The sequence below is a fragment of the Balaenoptera musculus genome, chromosome 18, assembly GCF_009873245.2.
Source record: "Balaenoptera musculus isolate JJ_BM4_2016_0621 chromosome 18, mBalMus1.pri.v3, whole genome shotgun sequence".
NCBI lineage: Eukaryota > Metazoa > Chordata > Mammalia > Artiodactyla > Balaenopteridae > Balaenoptera > Balaenoptera musculus.
This window is the reverse complement of record NC_045802.1, coordinates 79,327,647-79,348,459: the sequence shown is the minus strand read 5'-3', so window position 1 is coordinate 79,348,459 and position 20,813 is coordinate 79,327,647. Positions and strand designations below refer to the sequence as shown.

The following is a 20,813-nucleotide window of genomic DNA, read 5'->3' as shown; positions in this document are numbered from 1 at the left end:
GTGGCCTTGCGGGAGAGGCGGGCTCTGTCTGGCCCCCCTTTGCTGCCCCTGTGCCCACAGACGTGCTTGTTTTAGTCCCGGGCGTCTGCCCGGCCCGGAGCTGGGCCCTGCGGTGTCACGACAGGGCAGCCCCTAAATGACACCTCGTCCCAGCCTGCGGGCTTAACGTCTGTGCAAAACCAATTAAAGACATTTTGGAAGTCACCGCAGGTCTGCCTATGGGACTTAGGAAGAAAACACCCTTTAAGAAGCTGATGCTTCTGGGCTGTTTCTCGAGATTCTGAGGAGCTGGGCCGGGACGTCGCAGACCCGGCCAGGCTGTTACTTTGCTCTGGCTGCTCTGGCAGGGGTCCGGTGTCTTCGCGCTGCGTTTCCTGTGGTCAGAGGTGGGAGCGGCTTCTGTGATGCAGACTTTGCTGTGGTTTGAGGGTTAATATTTGATGTCGGGAATACTCTGCCCCTTCGGTGGTTATTTTAGTCCAGTGATTTCATTGCAGTCCTGGTGCGTACAGCTGTAAATTTTGACCCTGAGAGAGTGCAGTTTATTAAGTTTTAAAGTAATTTTTAAGGAGGTGTTGGAAGTGGACGAAGTTCTTTATCTGCTTCTGAGAAAGGCACTTTGCACCAATTAAAAACACGTCATTCCAAGGAGGTAGTGATGTGTTACCATCATACTTGTTATTTTCTTGGACTTTTTTTTTTTTTCCAAACTCGAGGTGAAATTTGTTTCCTTCCAGTTAGTGCCCATGATGATAAAATACATTCTTTTCCACATCTGTCCCCAAACCCTGCCATCTAAACCCAGTTCTCTGAGGACCTCTTCTTGGAACGCTGTGCCCTGTGGAAATCCCACAGCTGGGCGGGGCCAGCTCCCAGGGCGTCCGGGAAGGTCACCGCTGCAGCCACGGGGCCGGAGGCCAGGCTGGGGCCTCCTGCCCAGCACGCGGCATGCCTGGCGGCCACAGGTACAGCCCCCAGGGGCCTCTGGTTTGGACACACGTTTCTTTAGTGCGACGCTTCAGGTTGAGATGGAAAACGTGTTAGGAGGTGGCTGTTGGCAGTTGTCGGGGGCAGGGCACCTTCTCCGGTGGGGTGTGGCAAACCCTGACCCCTGACCCCTGACCCAGGTCTGCCCCCACCACATGCATCCTCTGCGTCTCTCCTCGTTCACAGCAGCCCATCCTGTGCTGCTCAGAATTGAACGCTCACGTGTGCGGGGCCGTGGTTCCGCAGGGACCCGAAAGGTGCCGAGGTGCCCTTCCATCCCCTTCCAGATGCCAGGAACAGACAGGAGCTGTGCAGTCACAGAATCTGTCACGGGATCGCAGAATGCTGCTCCGGGCGAGAGTCTGAGCCATCCCTTGGAGGCGCCCCTGAGCTGCGGCCCAGGAATTGACCGACTCAAGGGAGTCAGGTCATCAGTGGGAGGACCAGAGGGAACTCAGGGCTGACCCGTGAGCCCAAGTGACTGAGGCCTCCAGGGCGAGCCTGGGTCCCGTCTGCACAGCCCGCTCTCAGGGGCTCCTGGACACACTGCCTTTGTGCAAAGGCTGTGTTGGAGCTGCGCTGTTTGCCCTGATAACTTGTCACCCTTCACTCTGTCCAGCGTTTTATTTGGGGGTTTTGCATGATGGGAAAACACATCATTCTGTTTTTCCCGAATTAACGTAAGCAGGGAAGCGTGACACTGCGTTTCTGACCTGGCTGACCTGAGCGTGCCCTCCCCGCCTGCCCGTCCCACCCGCAGCACGAGTCCTCTGAAGCCCAGCCCGTGTGGGTCCCGCGCAGGGACGAGCGGTCGCCAGCTCCTCCCTGATCCCCGGGCGAGGCTCCTCTTCCCTCTTCTCTTCTCTCCTACTCACTCTCTCTGGCTTCGCACCTCCTTCCCCTCTCAGCCTTGGGACAAAGCCTGCGGCCCCCGCTCCCCCTCCCCCCAGCACGCGTCCAGCGGCCTCCATGGAGCGTCTCTGGTGCTACCACGGGGCCCTCCCAGGACAGGCCGACATTCCGTCCCACCTGCTGGGCCTCGGTCCCCGTTCACACTGCCGAGCAGCCGCATATGGTCTCTCCCTGTGGCTTTGGGATGACGCCTGAGCCCCCAGCCAGGCTGCCCACCAAGCCCCCTCCTGGCGCTGGAGACCACGAGGGCCACGTCCCTGCCCAGAGCCCCCTGGCTCCCACGGGCTCCCGCTCTACCCCTTTGCTCCACAAGCTCCTGGGGGACACACTCTACTCGCTGGCGCCCTGCTAGGGGCTGGCATCCCGCTAGGGGCTGGTGGGCATGGCTTTGTGGGCGGTAGGCAGACAGCGTTGTCCCTCTGCCTGGTCCTGCGCTGCCTGAGCTCCGCAAGGCCAGCTGCCACGTGTCGGCAGGGACAGGTCGGTGGGGACAGGAGCGTCCCTGCCTGACTCCAGGGAAGATGTGTCGTTTCTTCACTGCTGTAACACTTCAGCAGAAACTTACCCTGCTGGAGGCCCCAGTAGGGAACCCACGCCTGCCTTTTCCAGCTTCTGGAGGCGCCGCATCCCTGGCTGGGGCCCCTCCTCCATCCTCCTGGCCGGCAGGTCGGTGTTCTTTCTACGTTGCCATTTCTGGATCTGTTGCTGCCTTGCTCTTCCGTGTTTGCACACCCTGGGGTCCCCTGAGCCCCCGATGGCCCAGGGGAATCACCTCCTCCCAAGGTCAGCCGATCAGTAACCTCACTGACCTTTGCTGTGGAGCCCGCCATATTCACAGCTGCCGGGAGGAGGACCTGCACGCCTTTGGGGTCATTGTTGTGCCACCACGAGGGTGTAGGAGGGACTTAGCATGGGGTCTGGTGCTTAGAAATCCCTCAGTGCAGCATAACCGTGGTTTGAATAAAGTTTTGCTGGTTCACCTTCGTGAATCACATTTCCCAGAGAGAACGTGGCAGGCCTGGCAGGGAAGGCGTAGCGCCTGGTGAGGCTTAGTACCCGGTGAGGCATAGCACCCGGTGAGGCCTAGCACGTGCTGAGGCTCAGTAGTACCCAGCGTGGCTTAGTTGTTTCCTCTCCTGCCTGTGGGCACCCCAGCCACTAAGTGAGCAGCACCGCTGCATTTGGCCTGGAGAACGAAGGGGTTTCCGAACAGAGCTGTGGGTGATCAGCCGGTGCTGTGAAGGTGAGAGCCCAGCAGCCCCAAGAAGCCTCTGCCAGGAGAGCACATTAGACGGGAAGAAAGGCCACTTCGCGTGACCCACTGAAAACTGATCAGATTACACAGTGAGTGTACCAATCAATCTTGAGGAATGAAACCGTAAATTATAAAAACAAATTTATTCCATTTCATGCTTTATAAAATTGGATTATAAATGTAATTAGGCACTAAATTTTCAGAACAAAGAAAGATTGAAGTAAGATTTTGGGGAGAGGCAGGGCATATTTTTTCAAAATAATAATGATTTTTAGAAAGCCTACATTCTCCTTACCATAAATGGAGACATTTTTGCAAAAAGTGTTTGGCAACTTCATCCATAGTCCCGTGAGCCTTTGTTAATCCTAGATAATCAAGTTATTCTGTCTTGAAGCAGTCATTCTATGATACTTGCAAACTTTCTCTTCTGTCGTTGTTAACTGGCCTAAACCCTGATTTATCAGTGCCTTTGCATTGGTTATTTCCCAAAACATTCTCACTGACTCATGAAATCTTGACTCGTGGTAGGTTTATAATTTTACTTTGCAGGTCATTACAAATCTGAAAATTGCACTCATTTTTCAAATTCAGCTAGCCTGGTATTTTTGCCTCATAAATTTGGAAAATGCAAATAACAGTGGTTTAAACAAGACAGTTTTATTTATCTCTCATGTAAAAGGTGGGAGGCAGGCTGCCCAGGGCTGCTCAGTGGTGGGGGCCCAGGGACTTCCATGACCTATTTGTGCTCCACTGTACTGGTGCATGGCCTTTGTCTTCCAGGCCTCCTCACACACTGGACAAGATGCTGGAGTACCAGCCATCACATCTACATTCCAGCAAGGAGGCCAGAGAACCAAAGCACTCCACTCTCTTTACTCAGTTTCACTCTCTGTGTGTATCTCATTGGCCAGAATTTAGTCACATGACCACTCCTAGTTTCAAGGGAGGCTGGGAAGTGTAGTCCTGTAGCTGGGTGCATTGCAGCTCTAACTAAATCCAGAGTTCTGTTACTGAGGCTGAAGGGAGGATTGCAGATGCTGGATGGCAACTACAAATCTCTGCTGTGGGGGAGAGGTGTTTGGAAGCAAACCTGTTTTACGAGGTTCATTTCCAAGAGTATTTTCATGCCTGGCAGGAGACACTGTACTTAGCCACGTCAGAGAGTTTTTGCACAACACGCCTCTCACATGGGTCTTTTTAGCTGCACTCACACAACCTGTGCTTGGAGGGACCAGCCCCCCTCTGCTGCCCTGGTTCTTGCCCCACACTGGGCCTCGGCAGTCACCCGGCCACCTGAGCCTGTCAGCCCGCAGCTGAGTGGTGAGCCCAGGCTGCCACCCCTGCCTTGGGGCCCCGCTGACCCTGGCGGGGTGGGGGGGGTGCCCGGGGCCTGTGTGCACGTGCTCCGCCAGCAGCTGGGGTGCAGCGGGTGCCCAGAGCAGGTGGGAAGCACGTGCAGAGGGATGTGCCGTGGGCAGGTGCAGGTTGCAGGAAAGCGCTCAGTAAGGGAGGGGCCAGTGGTAAGGGGACCAGGATCTCCATGCCCCTGAGAGCCGCTGCTGCCTGTACCAGGGCCCTGAGCATCCAGAACAGCGCGTATCATCCTAAAACTGATGTGAAGAGGACCCAGAGAGCTGGGCTTCCCATTGGGCGTAGCCACTGTCGAGGGCCCCCCCGCTCGGGCCCCTGTCCCTGTCACGTGGGTGCAGGTTGGGTGGGAGGGGACAGCCATGGGGATGGAGGGGGTACGTGCAGCCGAGGGAACCACACACACAGATGTGCAGAGCTGCAGCAGGGCCCCAGGGTCAGGGCCGGGGCTGATCCCAGCGTCACCCCTGCCACTGGGTGGTCATACCCAGGACTTTGTTCCAGGACCTCCCTGCAACGTGCACTTCAGTGTCTGAGGAAGGAGAGGACCCAGTGCCCTCGCGGGGTGTCTCTGGGGACTGCCCCCCTTGCAGGGTCCACCCTGGGTTCTCTGGGTGGAGCAGGGACTGGGGGATCCCAGAGGTCCGTGTCCTGAGAAGTGGTGTCCGTGTTTCCTTCAGTCTTGTGGAGTCTTTTGCACCTGGTTTGGAGAATCTTAAGAGCTGAATTTGGGAGAAAGGAAGGAAAAAAGGGTTTTGTATGACCCATGCTAGGAGAACACGTGGGGAGCCGCGCAGCGCCAGCCCCAGGGGTTAGGAGCCCTTCCGGGTCCCCGGGCGGGACCAGTGGAGCCTGGGCACCTACCTGCAGGAAGGCGTCTTCAGGGGCCGCTGTGAGCTTCACGCTCTTAGGAAGCCGAAGCCTCGGCAAGGGCAGTTCAGGCTGCCGTGACCTTGACGGTCTCCTGCCAGAAGACAGATTTGCTAGCAAGGCTGTGGCCAAAGGATCGGTCAACCCTCCCGACTGTTCCCAGGGAAAACACCTTCTACACGTTTCATGTCAGTAAGCAAAGCTGTCCTGACACCCAAGTCCCAGCCGACTTTGTCAAAGAGTAGAGATTTTTGGAAACAACTTAGGGAAGTTATGTATTAAAGGAAGTAATAAATTTTCAGTCTACTGTTTGAGAAGTAACCACATTGAGGTAGTGTGATGTATGACTCCTGTCACGTTGTGTAATCCAGGTAAAAGTCCCAGACATTCCACGACAAAAAGATTCATGCACCACCGACACTGGTGTGTCTCCAAGGCAGCGTCCACGCTGGTCAGCAGGGCCGGGAGCGGGCGTCCCCTGGCCCATCTATGCGCGGGGCCAGGAAGTGAGGCCGTCGGGTGAACAGTGGGACAGCATCAGGGCTGGATTCCCGTGCCTCACCTGGTCCCCGCAGGGACGTGGCCGGCCTCTGAGGAGCTCAGGGGTAAAGCAGATTTGCTCTCCTTTCCTGTTTGGGGGGCAGATCACAAGGAGCAGAGACAGAGGAGGGGGCTCACAGGGAAGTCTTTCCTGTAGCTACAGAAAGGTGGACCCAGCTGCCCTTGGGCTCAGCTCCTTGAAGGAGCTTTGGGCCACACGTTCCCATGTTTGCAAACCTGCGGGCAGCAGGGCGGCACGGAGGGCTGAGGAGCCTGACTTTTCACAACAGTAGGGCTCAGTATTAAAACATATTACACGTTACTATTAACTAGTCACGATTTTGAAGAATAGAATCTGCCTTTCCGGGAGGCTGCAGTGTGTAAACGTGTGTGTGATCGGGTACTTGCCCCGCAGTTCTTCATCATGTTCAACCCTAGTCTAATCCTTGGCTTCCTAAGCCTGAGTGGGCACTTCCTGCGTCCATCCTGAATCTTTTATTTCAGAACCAAATCCCCTCCCTTTGTGGCAAAGCCCAGTGGCCTCCGTACTCCCTCTAACCCCGAAAGATGCCACAACTCCCGGGACCCTGAGAGCTCTCATCACAGGGCCCCAGACTTGTCTATCTCTCTGTCCCCAGCGCCAGCAGGTGTGGGACTGAAAGCAGGAGAAAGAAACGCAGCCAGGCTTGTCGGGGGCCTGGGAGCAGAGAGGAGGGCAGTCCCCTCCCACCTGCCTCTTTGTCACGTTTGCATGAATGTCACCTTCGCAAGTGTTGCATGAGTCCCAAACTTGCTCTGATCCTTACTTTTCTTTTAAAGAAGTTGAGCTTTACAAGAAGCATCTTTACCAGAACGTTCCTTTATAAAAGCACATCTGAACGCATCTTCGCGGGCCGCCCCGGCCAGGCACGAGCGGAGGGGCCAGTGAGGTGGTGGAGGAGCGGGGGGCGCGAAGCACGGGTCCCGTGGAGGCCGGCGCCCCTGCCCTCCCTGGGACGGGGCTCGGTCACACTCCACAGCCGGCCTGGAGCCTCAGTTCACTCATCTGTGATAATGGGGCTGATTAGCAAGACCCTCCTGGGAGGGTGGTCATGAGCAAGCAGGTGACACCCAACATCCGGCCCCTTGGTTCCGTCAGGGAGGGGATACAGGGCCGAACTGCTCCGCGATCGGCCCTGAGCGATCAGCCCTGAGCGGGACATCAGAGCGTGTGGGGTCAGGACTGCTGTGACTGCCCCCTCCCCGGAGCTGCTGCCGGACGGGCACAGGCAGGTGTTCTCTCACCTGACATTCACTGCCCAGCGCCCACCTCTTAATTTGCAGTCATGGATAAAAGGACTCCCCGTTTACACCCTCCATCCCTCATCCAGCTGTTTGTTGTACAAGTACAATAGCTGCTGGGAGTCCTACAGAGGCCTCCCGTCTCCCGAGGGGCCCCTGCGACCACCGGGGTCTAAGGCTTGGTTTTTTTCTTGGCATGTTTCTTGTCTTCCTGAAAGATGCTTCGCCCGCACAGTATTGCTGGTTACCGCAGGTCTGGTCTCAGTGTGCAGACATCACTCTGCAGAAGCTGCATGGCCCCAGGGACGCCCTCTCCCTCCGTCCCCTCCCCCAGCCCTCTCAAGGGCAGAAAGTGGCTTTCTGGGCAGCCGTCCTCCCTCAAGCACCTGCCTCCCAAGCCGGGCCGTTCCTGTCGGGGGAGAAGGGTGAGGTTTGGTGGACCAGCTGCCAGGGGGTGGTGCCCAGACGCCGGGCACTCTGCCGGTTAACCACTGCCTTTTCTTTTTCTTTTTCTGCAGGAGTACTTTTATCCAAGGTACTTAGGTAAGTTGGACTCATTTCCTCCTTTTGTTTGGGGACTCAAGCCTCATCACCAAGTTGTTCCCGGAAGGACCATGCTTAATCGCACAGTGAGTTGGGAGCTCTCCAGGGCTCACAGGGCAAAGCCCTAGTTTGTGTCTTTTATACCATAGTGACCGCGTTAGTGTCACCTCCGGCCAATGCCATTGTTTGCAAACCTCTGCCCCACTCTGATTCCAGGCTTAGCTCATTAACTGGAAATATGATTGCTTTAGTGATTCTCGGGCTTTTTGGTCTCAGGCCTCTGCCCTTGTGAAATTACTGAAGACCCCAAAGAGCTTTTGCTTATGCAGACTCTGGTTAGTGATACCATATTATTAATTAAAGCTGAGAACATTAAAAAATGCTTTTGTTTAACTTGGACGACAGGAACATACAGGCTAACAGTCTTGGCCGTCGAGCAGTCATGTCTGTGTATGGAGGCGGGGGGTGCCTGGAAAGCTCCACTGAACACTGGGGGGAGAACGAGAGGAAAAAGGCAAAGACGGTCCCGTGTTTTCAGGACGACCTGAAAGTTCCCCTGCGAACTGCTCCTTAATACAGTTTTAAGGGTTTTTTTATGTCTCTACTTATAATGAGAGAGAAGTACTCCAGGGCTTTCCTCTTTAATTGTGTGAAGTGCATTTTGGTAAATTTTCCATTGGCCTTATAGCCTCTTAGAGATACTTTCTCTGGGTGTGTATCTAGCAACAAGTATAGTGGACCTGTGATTGGCCTTGAGAAGCCCCATCCGGGCTCCCTGCCGGCCTTGCTCCCGGGTGTATGGCTTTGTTTCCTGAGGCAAAGGCGACAGTGGCCCCCTGGGCCACCTCCAATGCTGTCCACTGCCTGTGCCCACGTCCTCCGAGACGTGGATGAGCAGAAGCGACCCACTAAAGGGCCAGTGAAGTGGCCCAACCAACACCCATTATGCCCAAGTTCAAGTTCAGATCATCCGCATGCCTGTGGTCCCTCCCACCCCTGGACTCCCTGTGGAGCACCCAGTCAGACAGCACAGAGAAGGAGGAAGAGGAGGAGGGGGAGCTAGTTCTCCAAAGAGATTGACTGTCAAACCAAGGGTACTGTTTCCAAGCGGGGATCAGGTTGAAATGGAGGCCAGCTCTCTGACCACGGTCAGAAGCTTCCTGAGTGCCACCGGAGAGCCTTCTGTATGACAGAAAGAACCCCACCAGGAGGCTGCAGGGGCCCAAGGCTCCTTGGAGACAGAGCTCTGCCCGTTGGTGGAGACGTCTTCTCGTCTGACGGTGTTCCACGTTCCGTGTCAGTGTGACTGGTCTCCCTCCAGAGTGTCACGTCTGCTGGCCCCGTGCCGGAGGGTGACGCCCTGCCCTCCCTGTTTTGCAGAATGCATCAGTAAACATGGATCTCCGTACAAAAAGAACACAGATTTCATCACCTGCGTGCAAAGTAAGTCTGTCTCCTTCCTCTAAGCCCCTGTGTTTGGGGTCTTGGGGCTTTGCTGTATTTCCATTGTCTTTGGAGCCACGGCACCTGCCTGAGGTCCGCTCCTTTGCCCTGAACTTCCTTTTCTAAGCGAGTATGTGTCGGCTTTTCGAAGAGGCAGGAAATTCGCACAGTATGAATTGTAAACCTTTCACAGGTGGAGAGAAGGTGCATCCGGCCCCGCCTCCTGGTCAGTCAGGGGCCCTTTCACCATGGCCACTGGTTCTAAGAATATTCTCAGACCCGTAGGAATGTACTCGGAGTCTCTTATTTGCACACAGGTGGCAGCTTCCTGAACCCATGACCCCACCGCCCTTTCCCCTCCACGCTTCGCAGACGCTTCCTGTGTCAGCACGAGCCGCGCCAGCACGCGGGGCTGCGTCCACATTCGCGCTTGGTGGGCAGCGTGCTTGTTAACCAGTGTGCACTGGCGGACACCTGGGCCGTTTCCAGTTGTATACTGTAACAAGCAAAGCCAGAGTGACCTCCTTGTCTGAATATATCTGCAGAATAGAGTGGACTTGCAGAGGCAAAGCTGTGTTCTTTTTCAATTCTGATGCAGACCCGGCCCCGTTACCCCCCAGTGGAGGGTGGGAGTGCCTCTCCCAGTACCTGCACCAGCCCAGTGTATTGCTTCTTACTTGCTTATATCCTTCTGTAGAAAAAGTGAAAAACGACCCCCAGTCAATTCAGTTTATTTTTTTCTTACTCATAAGTAAAGCTGAGCTTCATATGTTGAGGAACCTTGTGTTTCTTTTTCTGTGGATACTTTGTTCAGAGTCTTTGCCTGCTTGTCTCAGTTTGTAGCAGCTGTTGATATAGCTTGCAAATTAGCCATTTGTACTAAAGGTAGCAAAATTTTTCTTCAGCTCATCATGTGTCTTTATTATTATTATTTTAAATTATCATACGTAACGCTGACATTTTGCACGAACTTTAATCCACACGTAGACCCATAGACCCGTCTCAGCTGAGCCTGACCCCAGGCCTGGCTGTGGCCCGAGAGCTCCGTGATGTGGCCACTTCGTCCCCGCCAAACGCAGATGTTAGCTGCTTTATGGCACCCGCTCCACCGGTGAGGAAACGGGCTCTGAGCGCACAGCCGGCCCTGCACGGGGGTCCAGCGCTGCGCTCAGACCTGCACGGCAGGGTCGCCCAGGGCGGGTGGAGGACCGGGAGTGGCCCCAGGGCCTGGGGGGCAGGGCTCGGCTGCTGTGACCAGTCACCCAGCCTCCCACACGCCAGCCACTGGCCTTGCCTATCGCGCCCCGGGTCACAGACCCCAGCCCGGCCCAGGCGCACAAAGGAAGTGAGAGACTGAAGGAGGGCGGGGGCCCTGCTGTGAGGCCCTGGCTCCCCGCGGACGCTTCGGCAGCCTCACAGGAGCAAGTGAGGAGCAGCCGCTGGTACTGGCAGAGGCCAGTGTGCACTCAAGGAGCCAGAGGCCCCGCCCACACATCCCGGTTGCCCGGAGCAAGCCCTGCCCCTCGGCCCCCAGGGTGAGCGGGACCTCGCCGGCCTTAGGCGGACATGGGAGCACCAGAGAAGTTCAGCTTCCCGTCATTACGCTTCACTTGTAGCAGATTTTTGGTGTTGTCAACTTGCCATATCAGTTCCTTCTTTTTGAATTATGTATTCAAACTGATTGGATTGTTTTACTTCCTGGGTTTCAGGCTATCCTTTTCCTGAGACTATAAAAAGTTGTCTGATATTTCATGTTTAAGCTTATAACCTGCCTCGGACGTCTCTGATGCAGTGAGGAGGTGGGGCTCCGTGTGGTCATTGGTCCAGATGATGTGGGGCTCCGTGTGGTCATTGGTCCAGGTGATGTGGAAGCTCCGTGTGGTCATTGGTCCAGATGATGTGGGGCTCCGTGTGGTCATTGGTCCAGGTGATGTGGGGCTCCGTGTGGTCATTGGTCCAGGTGATGTGGGGCTCCGTGTGGTCATTGGTCCAGGTGATGTGGGGCTCCGTGTGGTCATTGGTCCAGATGATGTGGGGCTCCGTGTGGTCATTGGTCCAGATGATGTGGGGCTCCGTGTGGTCATTGGTCCAGATGATGTGGGGCTCCGTGTGGTCATTGGTCCAGATGATGTGGGGCTCCGTGTGGTCATTGGTCCAGGTGAGGTGGGGCTCTGTGTGGTCATTGGTCCAGGTGATGTGGGGCTCCGTGTGGTCACTGGTCCAGATGATGTGGGGCTCCGTGTGGTCATTGGTCCAGGTGAGGTGGAGGCTCTGTGTGGTCATTGGTCCAGGTGAGGTGGAAGCTCTGTGTCGTCATTTATTCTAGATGTGCCTCCCCCGGGGGTCCCGGATTGGTTTCTGAGGCTTTGCCTTTGGGTCCCAGAAGACTTGGGCGATGCCGTCTGAGGAGTCCTGGCTGACTGTCTCCACGAGGAAGGGTCTCGGTGCCTTTTCTCCTCTGTGAGAACAACGGCCCGCATTTGCATGCATTTCCCAGGCTATAACTCATCACACCCACTCATTTCTGGAAGTGGGAGCAAAAGCCACTGAGACAGGCCTCTGCTGGCCTCAGCAGGTGCCTCACATCCCTGTCTACATAGCAGCCGCTCTCCCTCCATCCTCTCACAGCCATCGTGGGGCCAGATAACCCCTCGCCTCCCGTCTGTCGGGGGCCCGGGTCGGGGCTCAGGTCTGACTCAGCCCCGAGCCCCTCTGCAGGCTGCCTGCGTCCACCGAATTCCTAGAAGCTCAGGGGCACCTGCAAACACTCTCCTTCCTCTGCCCTACAGATAAGCTTCCCAACAGGGCAACAGATGAAAGCCGCGGTGGTGGAGTTCTCCAGCTGGGTTCCCTGTGAGAATCTCCTGGAGCTGTCCCACCCCAGGGGAGGTTGATTTTTAAAGGGGGGGGGGGTAGGCATTCTAGGCAAATTCCAGACGAAGGTAACGAGCCCAGGTGTGTCCTTCTGAAATAACTTTAAGTCTTTAACCAAATATATCGAGTGGAGACGCACCCCATCTTCCCCGTCCCTCCTGCAGGGCCTCTAATGCGCCGAGTGCTGCTGGGGGATCAGTCAGACCCTCGGCTCGGGCGCTGTCTGGGCCCCAGCACACGTCCCCCCGACCGCCCCAGTCTCCCTGCCCCTCAGAGCCCCGTCCCGCGGAGGCCGTGTCAGGAAGCAGACCTGTCCGTCATCTCAGCCCTGGCACTGGGCTTGACCCCCGCCGCCCCGGCCCTCCTGTCCCCCGGGGGAGCCCTCGTTACAGCCGCATGGGGGCCACAGGGCTGACCGCTGGACCCCCCTTCCTCACTCTCCGAGCGCCAGACCCAGGTCCTACTTGCTTAGGGGTGGAAGGCGCTCACGGAGTCCACCAAGGATAGCTGTGCACGTGTCTCCAAAATACCTGGAGGTGCTGCGTTTGGGCCACACTTGAAAGTGTTTCGTTGGCTGTAATTGTGCAGAAGAAGCAAGCTTTGAGGGGTCCCGTGGAAAGGTCACGAGAAGAGCCCAGTGAGAGACGTGGGTTCCAGGGTTGCGTACACAAACAGTTATGCTGGGCCCTCCCTGAGGGGGTCCCCGGTGACCAGGTCCCCAGACCCACAGGGACGCAGAGGGACAAAGCATGGTGTTGGGTCCATGCCAAGGACAAGGGCTGGCGCGAGGCCTGGTGAGCTGGGGGACACAGGGGCCCACTGTCCTCCTGGGACCAGGAGCAAGCCCACCGTGGAAACACTGTCCCCAGACCAGCGTCCGGCTGGGGACGTCAGCCGTCCTGAGAAAGAAGTGAAGAGTCGGGGGTGAGTGCCCGCCTGGCCGGCTCCACCGCGCAGACAGCGGCCTGGCGCTCTCATCGGTCACGTGCTGGCTTGGCCTCTTCCTAGTGACCAGGCCGTGGAGTGAACGGTGCCCTCAGCTGCACGCGGGGCGGGGGCAGAGGGAGGGCTGAAGCACCGCGGCCACCTGTCGTGGGCCTCCCAGCGCTCAGACGGGCCCGTCGCTCGGTGAATAAAGACGCACGGCAGTGCCTGGCTCAGGTGCTGCAGGGGACGCCCGGGTATGAGAAGGTAGTGGCCGCTGGCACACAGAAAGGCGGCGTCGCGGGCTGAGCCTGGCTGAGTGGCTGGCCTGCGGTCTCCAAGGCCCCGGGGAACGTGCCCCGTTCCCCTCCGCTGAAAGCAGGACAACCCAGAGAAGCAGGATGGCCGCTGGTCACCAGCACCGCTGAAACCTACAGGCCGTGGGGCCGGCGCGTGTCGGAGAGAAAGGGGAGCGGCGGAGCCCGGGGCCCAGACGGTCTGGACCGTGTCCAAGCAGAGGCAGAAGCAGCAGGCCCACCCGAGGGGCGGGCGGGGAGGCTGTGGGCGCCCTCTGTGCGAGCTGGACCCCACAGACCAGGGGTCGAGTGGGCCGGGGTCCTGGCCTGGGAGGGTGGACACGGCCACCAGGGGAGGGGAACATTCTGGGTCTGCCGGGCTGGCCCATGGGCCGGCCAGGGCCCTGTGGACCTGCTCCCTGGGAGGTCCAAGCTCCTGGGGCCCAGCCAGGCCCACACCTCTCCTCCGCTGCCCTGGGGCCACGGCCCTGACCTCGGGCCCAGGGGGTGGGCGGCCCCTACCTCCGAGCTGACCTGGGTTTCCTGGGGTCGGCTGGGGCCCGGCCAGCCTGGTCTGTGGCCCCCTCCTGCCCGGAGGTGGGTGTTCTGTGCGGCCCGCCGGGGCCAGTGGAGGGGATGTTCGTGCCCCAGACCTGCCTTGGTTTCCCCCCAGCTGACCAGGAGCAGCTCAGGGCCATCTTCTCCTTCCTTTCAACTCAGAGCTGCCTGACCAGTGCTCCCCAGACCCCTGCGATAAGGAGGGCACCCAAGTCTGCCAGGACCTCATGGGCAACTTCTACTGCCAGTGCAGAGACGGCTGGGCGGGACGGCTCTGCAACAGAGGTAAGGCCACGGCCTGGGGGCGGGCTGGCGGCATAGGCGTCAGGCCCTCCCTGCAGGGCCACCCGCGGGGCCTGGGCTGGTGGGGCGTGAGTCCTGCTGTCTTCCGCCTCTCCCTGCCAGGCCCCCTACCTGCCCCGCCGGGGACACAGCCGCACCGGCCCATCTGGCTGAGAGCAGAGTGAGGAGAAGCGGGAGGACGGCAGGCCGGGGTTCCAGGCCCCTCGCTATCCGGCCCCCCTCCCAGGTCCCGGGAGAAGATGGGCGGGCGGGGCCCTCAGCCCCTCCGGTCCTCCCAAGAGCAGAATGTTTGCACAGTGCGGGAGGTCTTGCCTCTGCCCCCGGGCAGGGCGCCATCCAGCTTGAAAAGCCACCGTGCTGAGCCCTGAACTGTGCTCTAGCCAGGCCACCTCCTTGGGGGGGCGCCAGGGAGGGCGATGGCCCCTCCCGAGAGCAGGTCCGGGCCTGCGGTGGGCAGTAGGAGTGCCCTGTAGCCGCCCCACCCGGCGCGGCCCCCGCTGATCAGAAAGGAGTCAAGAGACTCTCTGAGTCTACAGTGCACAGGGTCAGCGGAGAAGCTGCAGAAAACCCCCAGGACGTGGTTGGAACCCTCAGGCGGCCCCCTTGCTGCGGTGGGAGCCCTGGGCCCCTGTGCCCTCCCACCCAGGATCTGGGGGTGGATCCCATGGGGTCGGCGATGCCGACGCCGCGACGTGCTCCAGGCGGGTTGTGGGTCACGTCTGGCTCTCTCCGTCCCTGCGTCCTGTTCCCAGACGTCAATGAGTGCAGCCAGGAGAGCGGGAGCTGCAGCCAGATTTGCTACAACAAGCCGGGCAGCTTCCAGTGTGGCTGCTACAGCGGCTATGCACTCTCCCTGGACGGCCGGACCTGCCACGGTGAGGCCCTGGGCCCTGGCTGCCCTCCTCTCTCCTCCTCCCCCGTCTTCTTCTGCGATTGCCGAGTTGCCGGTTGGCTGAAGCCACAGTCGCTTTGCTCCTCTGCGAGGGGCTGCAGGCCGTGGCTGGTCCCTCAGGCTCTGGAAGCTGTAGGCGTCCTGCAGACACAGCACATGCCCGGGCATGTCCGCGGCCACGGGGAGCTGCCCCAGCACCTCGACACGGGCTGATGCACCAGGACCTGTGGACAGGGCCGGCCCAGCTGGGGAGACCATGCCTACTGCCCCGGGACGGGAGGCGGCTGCCAGGCCTCCTTCCAGGCCACAGAGCCTGCAGAGGTTTCTGTGCCAGTCGGGGCCCAGGACATCTGGGGCGGGGCAGGGAGCCCAGGGTGCCACTGCTCACTGCTTACAAAATCAGCGCTCACAAGTGGCAGAAAGGAAAGGTGGCTCTAATCAGAATGCCAGCGATCTGGGGAGATGGTGCCCTCAGTGTTCCCCAGAAACCACCTCCGAAGATTCTGCTCGGCCATGAAAGCTTCTAAAGGGAAACAGAGGAGGAATCTCAGTTAATCCCTGAGATGGGGGGTCAGAGTCCCCGCCGTCCCCCACTGTGTGCAGGCGTGTGGACTTCTCATGGTCTCCCTCTAGATGCGATCTCGGTCACACAGTTTGTTCAGGAGATTACTGGAGGGGAAGCTGGGGGGGAGATCTGGTCATCTGTTTATTCTTCATTTCTACTCCTTTGATCTACAGAAAGAACAGGCAGGTTAGGCGAGGTATTGTGTGATAAGAGATTTGAGAGGTGTGCTTGGGCTGGAGATGAGTAGAGCATGGGGGCGCCTGGTTGAAAGCCGGTTACAATATGGCTCTGCTAAAGTGACAAGGAAGGGGCTTCCTGAGGGCAGTTTCCTGTAGAGAGCTGCTTACAGATCCCCCCTGTCAGACATCATTCCATTTCTATGGGGTTAGGGGTGAAGGTCCGTCTTCTGAACTTCTTCGTGCTGACGTAGGCGCCGTATTCTCAGAGTGGAAGACGTTGACGTGGGTCTGCAGCATCTCTTTGCTGACAGTTTTAGTTGTTCGCTTACATATACGGGCAGAGCAAGCTACAATTATTTTGATGCCCACAAAGATACAGATTATTATGAGCAATAGTGTTAATCCCATTCTCGTGAGGCCAGTTCTTGGAATTGTGAAGCCAGAGATTCAGTTCTGCTCAGGACAGAGCAGCCTGTGTCACAGCTGCAGTCTGGTCATCGTGCAGATCGGTCCTGACGATGTGGAAGCGTGTAGGTTTACAGGCTCCCCGGGGGGGAGCAGGTGCCCTTTGTGTTGTCTCCTTCCCACGATTGATCGCTGGGAGAAATCTTAGTTTCCACATCTGAAAGCCTGTGTTTGCTCAACCGCCCTTGTAATGAAGTCACGAGTAGTTGCGAGTCTTTGCGGCACGCGCAGTTCTGTGTGCCACCTGAGGAATCGATGTTATTTGAAGTAACAGTTGCACTTTCTAGAAAGTCCCTCTGTCACTTTAGGAGCCAGTTCTTAACTGCAGGCTTTTTGTACTTGTTTGCCAAAGGGGCAGAGGGGACGGAGCCTCAGGACTGACCCTCGGGTGTCAGTTACAGTGACTGTGGCGTTGGTTTCCCACGGGCAGGCCCCGGCGTGAGGAGAGGGAGGAGGAGGAGCCAGCGGGCCTGACTGAGGCGAGCAAGCAGCCGTCAGCCCGGTGGTCAGCTCAGGGCTCCAGGGCGCAGGGTGGGACTTCTGGTCAGAAGGCCCCAGCGGTTACTTGATTACCTTTCTGGACTGCAGTCATTTGAACTAAGCAACAATTGTGTGCACCCCGGCTAGGCGGTGCCCTGTACAGCGTCTGGAATCAGCCTTCTCAACCAGGCCCCTGATCAGCAATGCCGCCCGCACCCCTGCTCCTGGGCTGGGGCTGGAAAGCCCAGTGGATGGAAGGAAGGGAGGAGGCTGGAGAGGAGGGGGGCAGGGGAGGGGATAGGAGGGGAGGGGATGGGAGGGGAGGGAAGGGAGGGGGAGGGGGAAGGGAGGGGAAGGAGTGGGGAGGGAATGGGGGAGGAGAGGGGGAGGGGTGGGGAGGGGAGAGGGAATGGGGGAGGGGAGGGGAGGAGGAGGGAAGGGGTGGGGAGGGGAGGGAGGAGGAGGGGAGGGGAGGAGAAGGAAGGGGAGGGGGGAAGGGAGGGGAAGGAGTGGGGAGGGAATGGGGGAGGAGAGGGGGAGGGGGGGGGAGGGGAGAGGGAATGGGGGGGGGGAGGGGAGGAGGAGGGGAGGGAAGGGGAGGGGGAGGGAATGGGGGAGGGGAGGGAGAAGGGAAGAGGGAGGGGGGAAGGGAGAAGGGAGAGGAAGGAGTGGGGAGGGGGATAGGAGGGGAGGGAAGGGGGAGGGGGGAGGGGAGGGGGAGGGGAAGGGGTGAGGAGGGGAGAGGGAATGGGGGGAGGGGAGGGAGGGGAGGGGAGGAGGGCTGTGTTGCCCAGGGGTGCAGTGATGACACCGCCAGGCCGGGCTGTGCTCACTCTGCAGAGCTGGGTGCCTCTCAGTGGCGGTTCCCAGCCTGGCTGGCGGCATCTCGTTTCGGGTCGGCTGCCAGCAGGCCTGGTGGACCTGAAACACAGCTGGTTTTTCCTGCAGACTTGGATGAATGTGCCGACTCAGGCGCCTGCGGGGAGGCTCAGTGCCAGAACCTGCCGGGCTCTTACTCCTGCCTCTGCGAAGAGGGCTACGCGTTCAGCTCCCAGGAGAAGTCCTGCCGAGGTACCCGCCCCGACACCACACGGCACACGCACACACACGCGCGCGCGGGGCACCGCTCTCCCAGGAGCGCAGCGTGCTGTGAGCACTCGTGTGGGTTCTGCGCACCTGCACACATGCGACCTGGCACGTGCCTCTTGTGCACCTGGGCCTCTTCCCCCGAGACACAGGCAGACCGACCAGGCGGGGCCCCTGTGCTTCTGGGCAACGGGCTTCTCTCCTGCCCTCGGTGCAACCTAGCCCAGCCGAGTCCGGGGGCGCCGAGAGCCATGCTCCCTCCCACTGCCTTCCTGCCTGGGCCAGCGGCTGCCCCCTCCACCAGGGAGGGGATGGGGTGGTCCTGGCCCCACCCGCCCACCAGGCTGTCCCTGCGCCCCATGCTGATCTGGCCATGCTGACGGCCTCCGTCCCGCGTCCCCAGGAAGGAGCCGGCCAGCTGGGTGGGAGCCACGGGCCTGGAGCTCCCGGGTCTCGGGCTGGGGACTCACGTCCGTGGCGGTGTGATGGGGCCGCAGGGTGCGCGGTGGCGCCAGTGGGCTCAGGCGCTTCCTTGTGGCCGGCAGATGTGGACGAGTGCGCGGAGGGGCGCTGCGAGCAGGCCTGCGTCAACTCCCCGGGGAGCTACACCTGCCACTGCGACGGGCGCGGGGGCCTCAAGCTGTCCCAGGACATGAACACCTGCGAGGGTAGCGCCCGGCCCGCCTCCGGGCTGCGCTGTGGCCCCGCGTGGGGTGGCTGGGAGCACGTCCTCGGGCCCCGCGGGGAGAGGCGGGGTGGGAGGCGTGGCCATGCCGTCCGATGTTTGGTTGTGGCCACCTCAACTCCTCCGCCGAGTGACTCACTCATACACGCGTGACCGCAGCCCCTGCCCGGGTTCCGCGATGCGTGTGCAGCAAGCGTCCCCTGACCATGAGGGCAGGCCCGCCCTGGCTGCCCTGTGACCACCCCCGGGGCTCCCACCGTGTGGTCCTCCAGGTAGTGGAGAAGCTGCATCGTAGAGCAGGGAACATTCGAGAAACAACAGTCTTCAAGGGTCTCCATTTTTTTGCTTGTTTTACAACACTTTATAGGTTGTTTTTATTTCTTCTCCGTGCTTTTCCGTACGTTTGAAATATTCCATAATTAAATATGAAAGCAGAAGGGAAATACACAGGGAAGGAGGGTGCTGGAGAAACTGTGCGAGGGGGCTGCCAGGGGGAGCGGGAGGCCTCTGGAGACATCAGAGACCAGCCTCCCCTGGGAGCCCCCACGGTGGGCTGGGCTGGGGGCAGCAGGGTCCCTGGGGGTTCCAGTGGGAGCCCGGCCGAGTGCCCCCACCTGAGGCCAGCTCCCCGCTCCTGACAGGACATCCTGCCCTGCGTGCCCTTCAACGTGGCCAAGAGTGTGAAGTCGCTGTACCTGGGCCGCATGTTCAGCGGGACGCCCGTGATCCGGCTGCGCTTCAAGCGGCTGCAGCCCACGAGGTGAGAGGGCGGCCCGAGCATCTGGACCTGGCGGCGGGGGGCAAAGTCAGCCCCGTGCTCGCGTCCCGGCCGGGGAGCCCGCAGGCCCGCACAGCCGCGTGGGCCTCAGGGCTGGTGCCCGCTGCGCGCCTCCCCGGGGACTCGCTGCTGGCGTTGGGGTGCGGGCGGCGTTCGGCCTGCTCACCTGGGCTCTTCCCGAGGCCAGGAGAGCCCTCGCCGGGCGGGGTCACGCACCACGACCTGCACGTAACCCACTCGTTTCTGCCGGCGCTCAGACTGGTGGCCGAGTTCGACTTCAGGACCTTCGATCCTGAGGGCGTCCTGTTCTTCGCCGGAGGCCATCGGGACAGCACCTGGGTCGTCCTGGGCCTGCGGGCCGGCCGGCTGGAGCTGCAGCTCCGCTACCAGGGCGTGGGCCGCGTCACCAGCAGCGGGCCCATCGTCAACCACGGCTCGTGGCAGACGGTGAGCGTGGCCCCCGCTGCGCTGCCTGGGCCAGCCCAGGGCTCCTGGGCCAAGGACCCAGCATCTACTTGCACTCGCTCACTCAACAGTTAGTGGGTGCAGCCATGGCAGGACGGCCCCATGCCAGAAAGCCTGCGCTCAGATGGGCATTATGTCCTCACAGAAGCAGAGCAGGGCTTCCAGCACAGCGGCCGTGGTTCTCAGTGGGGTGACTCCTTTGAGGACACCTGGCTGTGTCTGGAGACACTTCTGCTTATCACGGCTGTGGGGGGGTATGGGGGGCCCCTGGCAGGTGGATTGAGGCCAGGGGGACTCAGGACTCCCCACCTCGAGGACCCGCCGGTTCAGACTGTCAGTTGTGTCGAGGCTGAGAACCAGCCAAGGTCCCCGGTGCCCGGGCTCTCGGTGTGGGGCAGGATCAGACATGACCCATGACACCGTCCCAGGCTCTGGCCTCCTGGCCTGCTCCGTTCAGGCTGACCTCCAGCCTCTTGACGGAGGTGCCCTGACCGCCCAGAGCCTGAACTGCAGCCGTTGGCTTTGGAGCTGCCGCTCTGTCCTGCATCATGATGCCTGGAGCAAAGCAGCCTGTGACACGCAGGCTCTCTCCCCAAACTTGGAGGCCCCTTAGTTGGAACTGGGCTTTTAGAAGTAAGTGCTTGAAAGAGAAATGGGAAAAGCATTCTTTTTTCCTCTAGAAGTGAAGATTAAATGGAAAAATTTGCCCTGGTCTCTGCGAATAAAAACAGTGTAGACGTTTGCTAATATTTCCATCCTGTCAGTGGTGTCTAGCTCCTCCTTTCCTGGACTCTTAAAGCACGAGCATCTCCAAAGCAGCAGGGGGGATGCCTTCCACAAAGTTACAGATAAAACAGTCGCTCTAGAGGGAAGCCGTCTCGGGGTTGAGGGAGCTCCACACGTGGGAACCCGCTGCCCCGCGGTTGAGGGCAGGAGGGTCCCGAGCGGGGCTGGGACACTGCCCGAGGGGAAGAGGCTAGAGGAGGCATGACCAGCGGAGGCACATGGCTGCCAGCCCACCCAAGACACAAACCGGTCCTTGAGGTGCAGGGCCAGTTCCACAA

General features: G+C 59.6%; 1 protein-coding gene across 1 annotated transcript in view; it reads left to right on the top strand.

Annotated features, from left to right (window-relative positions):
* GAS6 (growth arrest specific 6) overlaps nt 1-20,813 on the top strand; it is a 34,412-nt gene that overhangs the window by 5,034 nt on the left and 8,565 nt on the right. The window contains exons 3-10 of the mRNA XM_036831605.1: nt 7,732-7,756; nt 9,137-9,199; nt 14,014-14,136; nt 14,907-15,029; nt 17,684-17,806; nt 18,367-18,489; nt 19,149-19,266; nt 19,542-19,731. Of these exons, the coding sequence (XP_036687500.1) occupies nt 7,732-7,756; nt 9,137-9,199; nt 14,014-14,136; nt 14,907-15,029; nt 17,684-17,806; nt 18,367-18,489; nt 19,149-19,266; nt 19,542-19,731 (888 nt within the window). The remainder of the gene's footprint in view (nt 1-7,731; nt 7,757-9,136; nt 9,200-14,013; nt 14,137-14,906; nt 15,030-17,683; nt 17,807-18,366; nt 18,490-19,148; nt 19,267-19,541; nt 19,732-20,813) is intronic.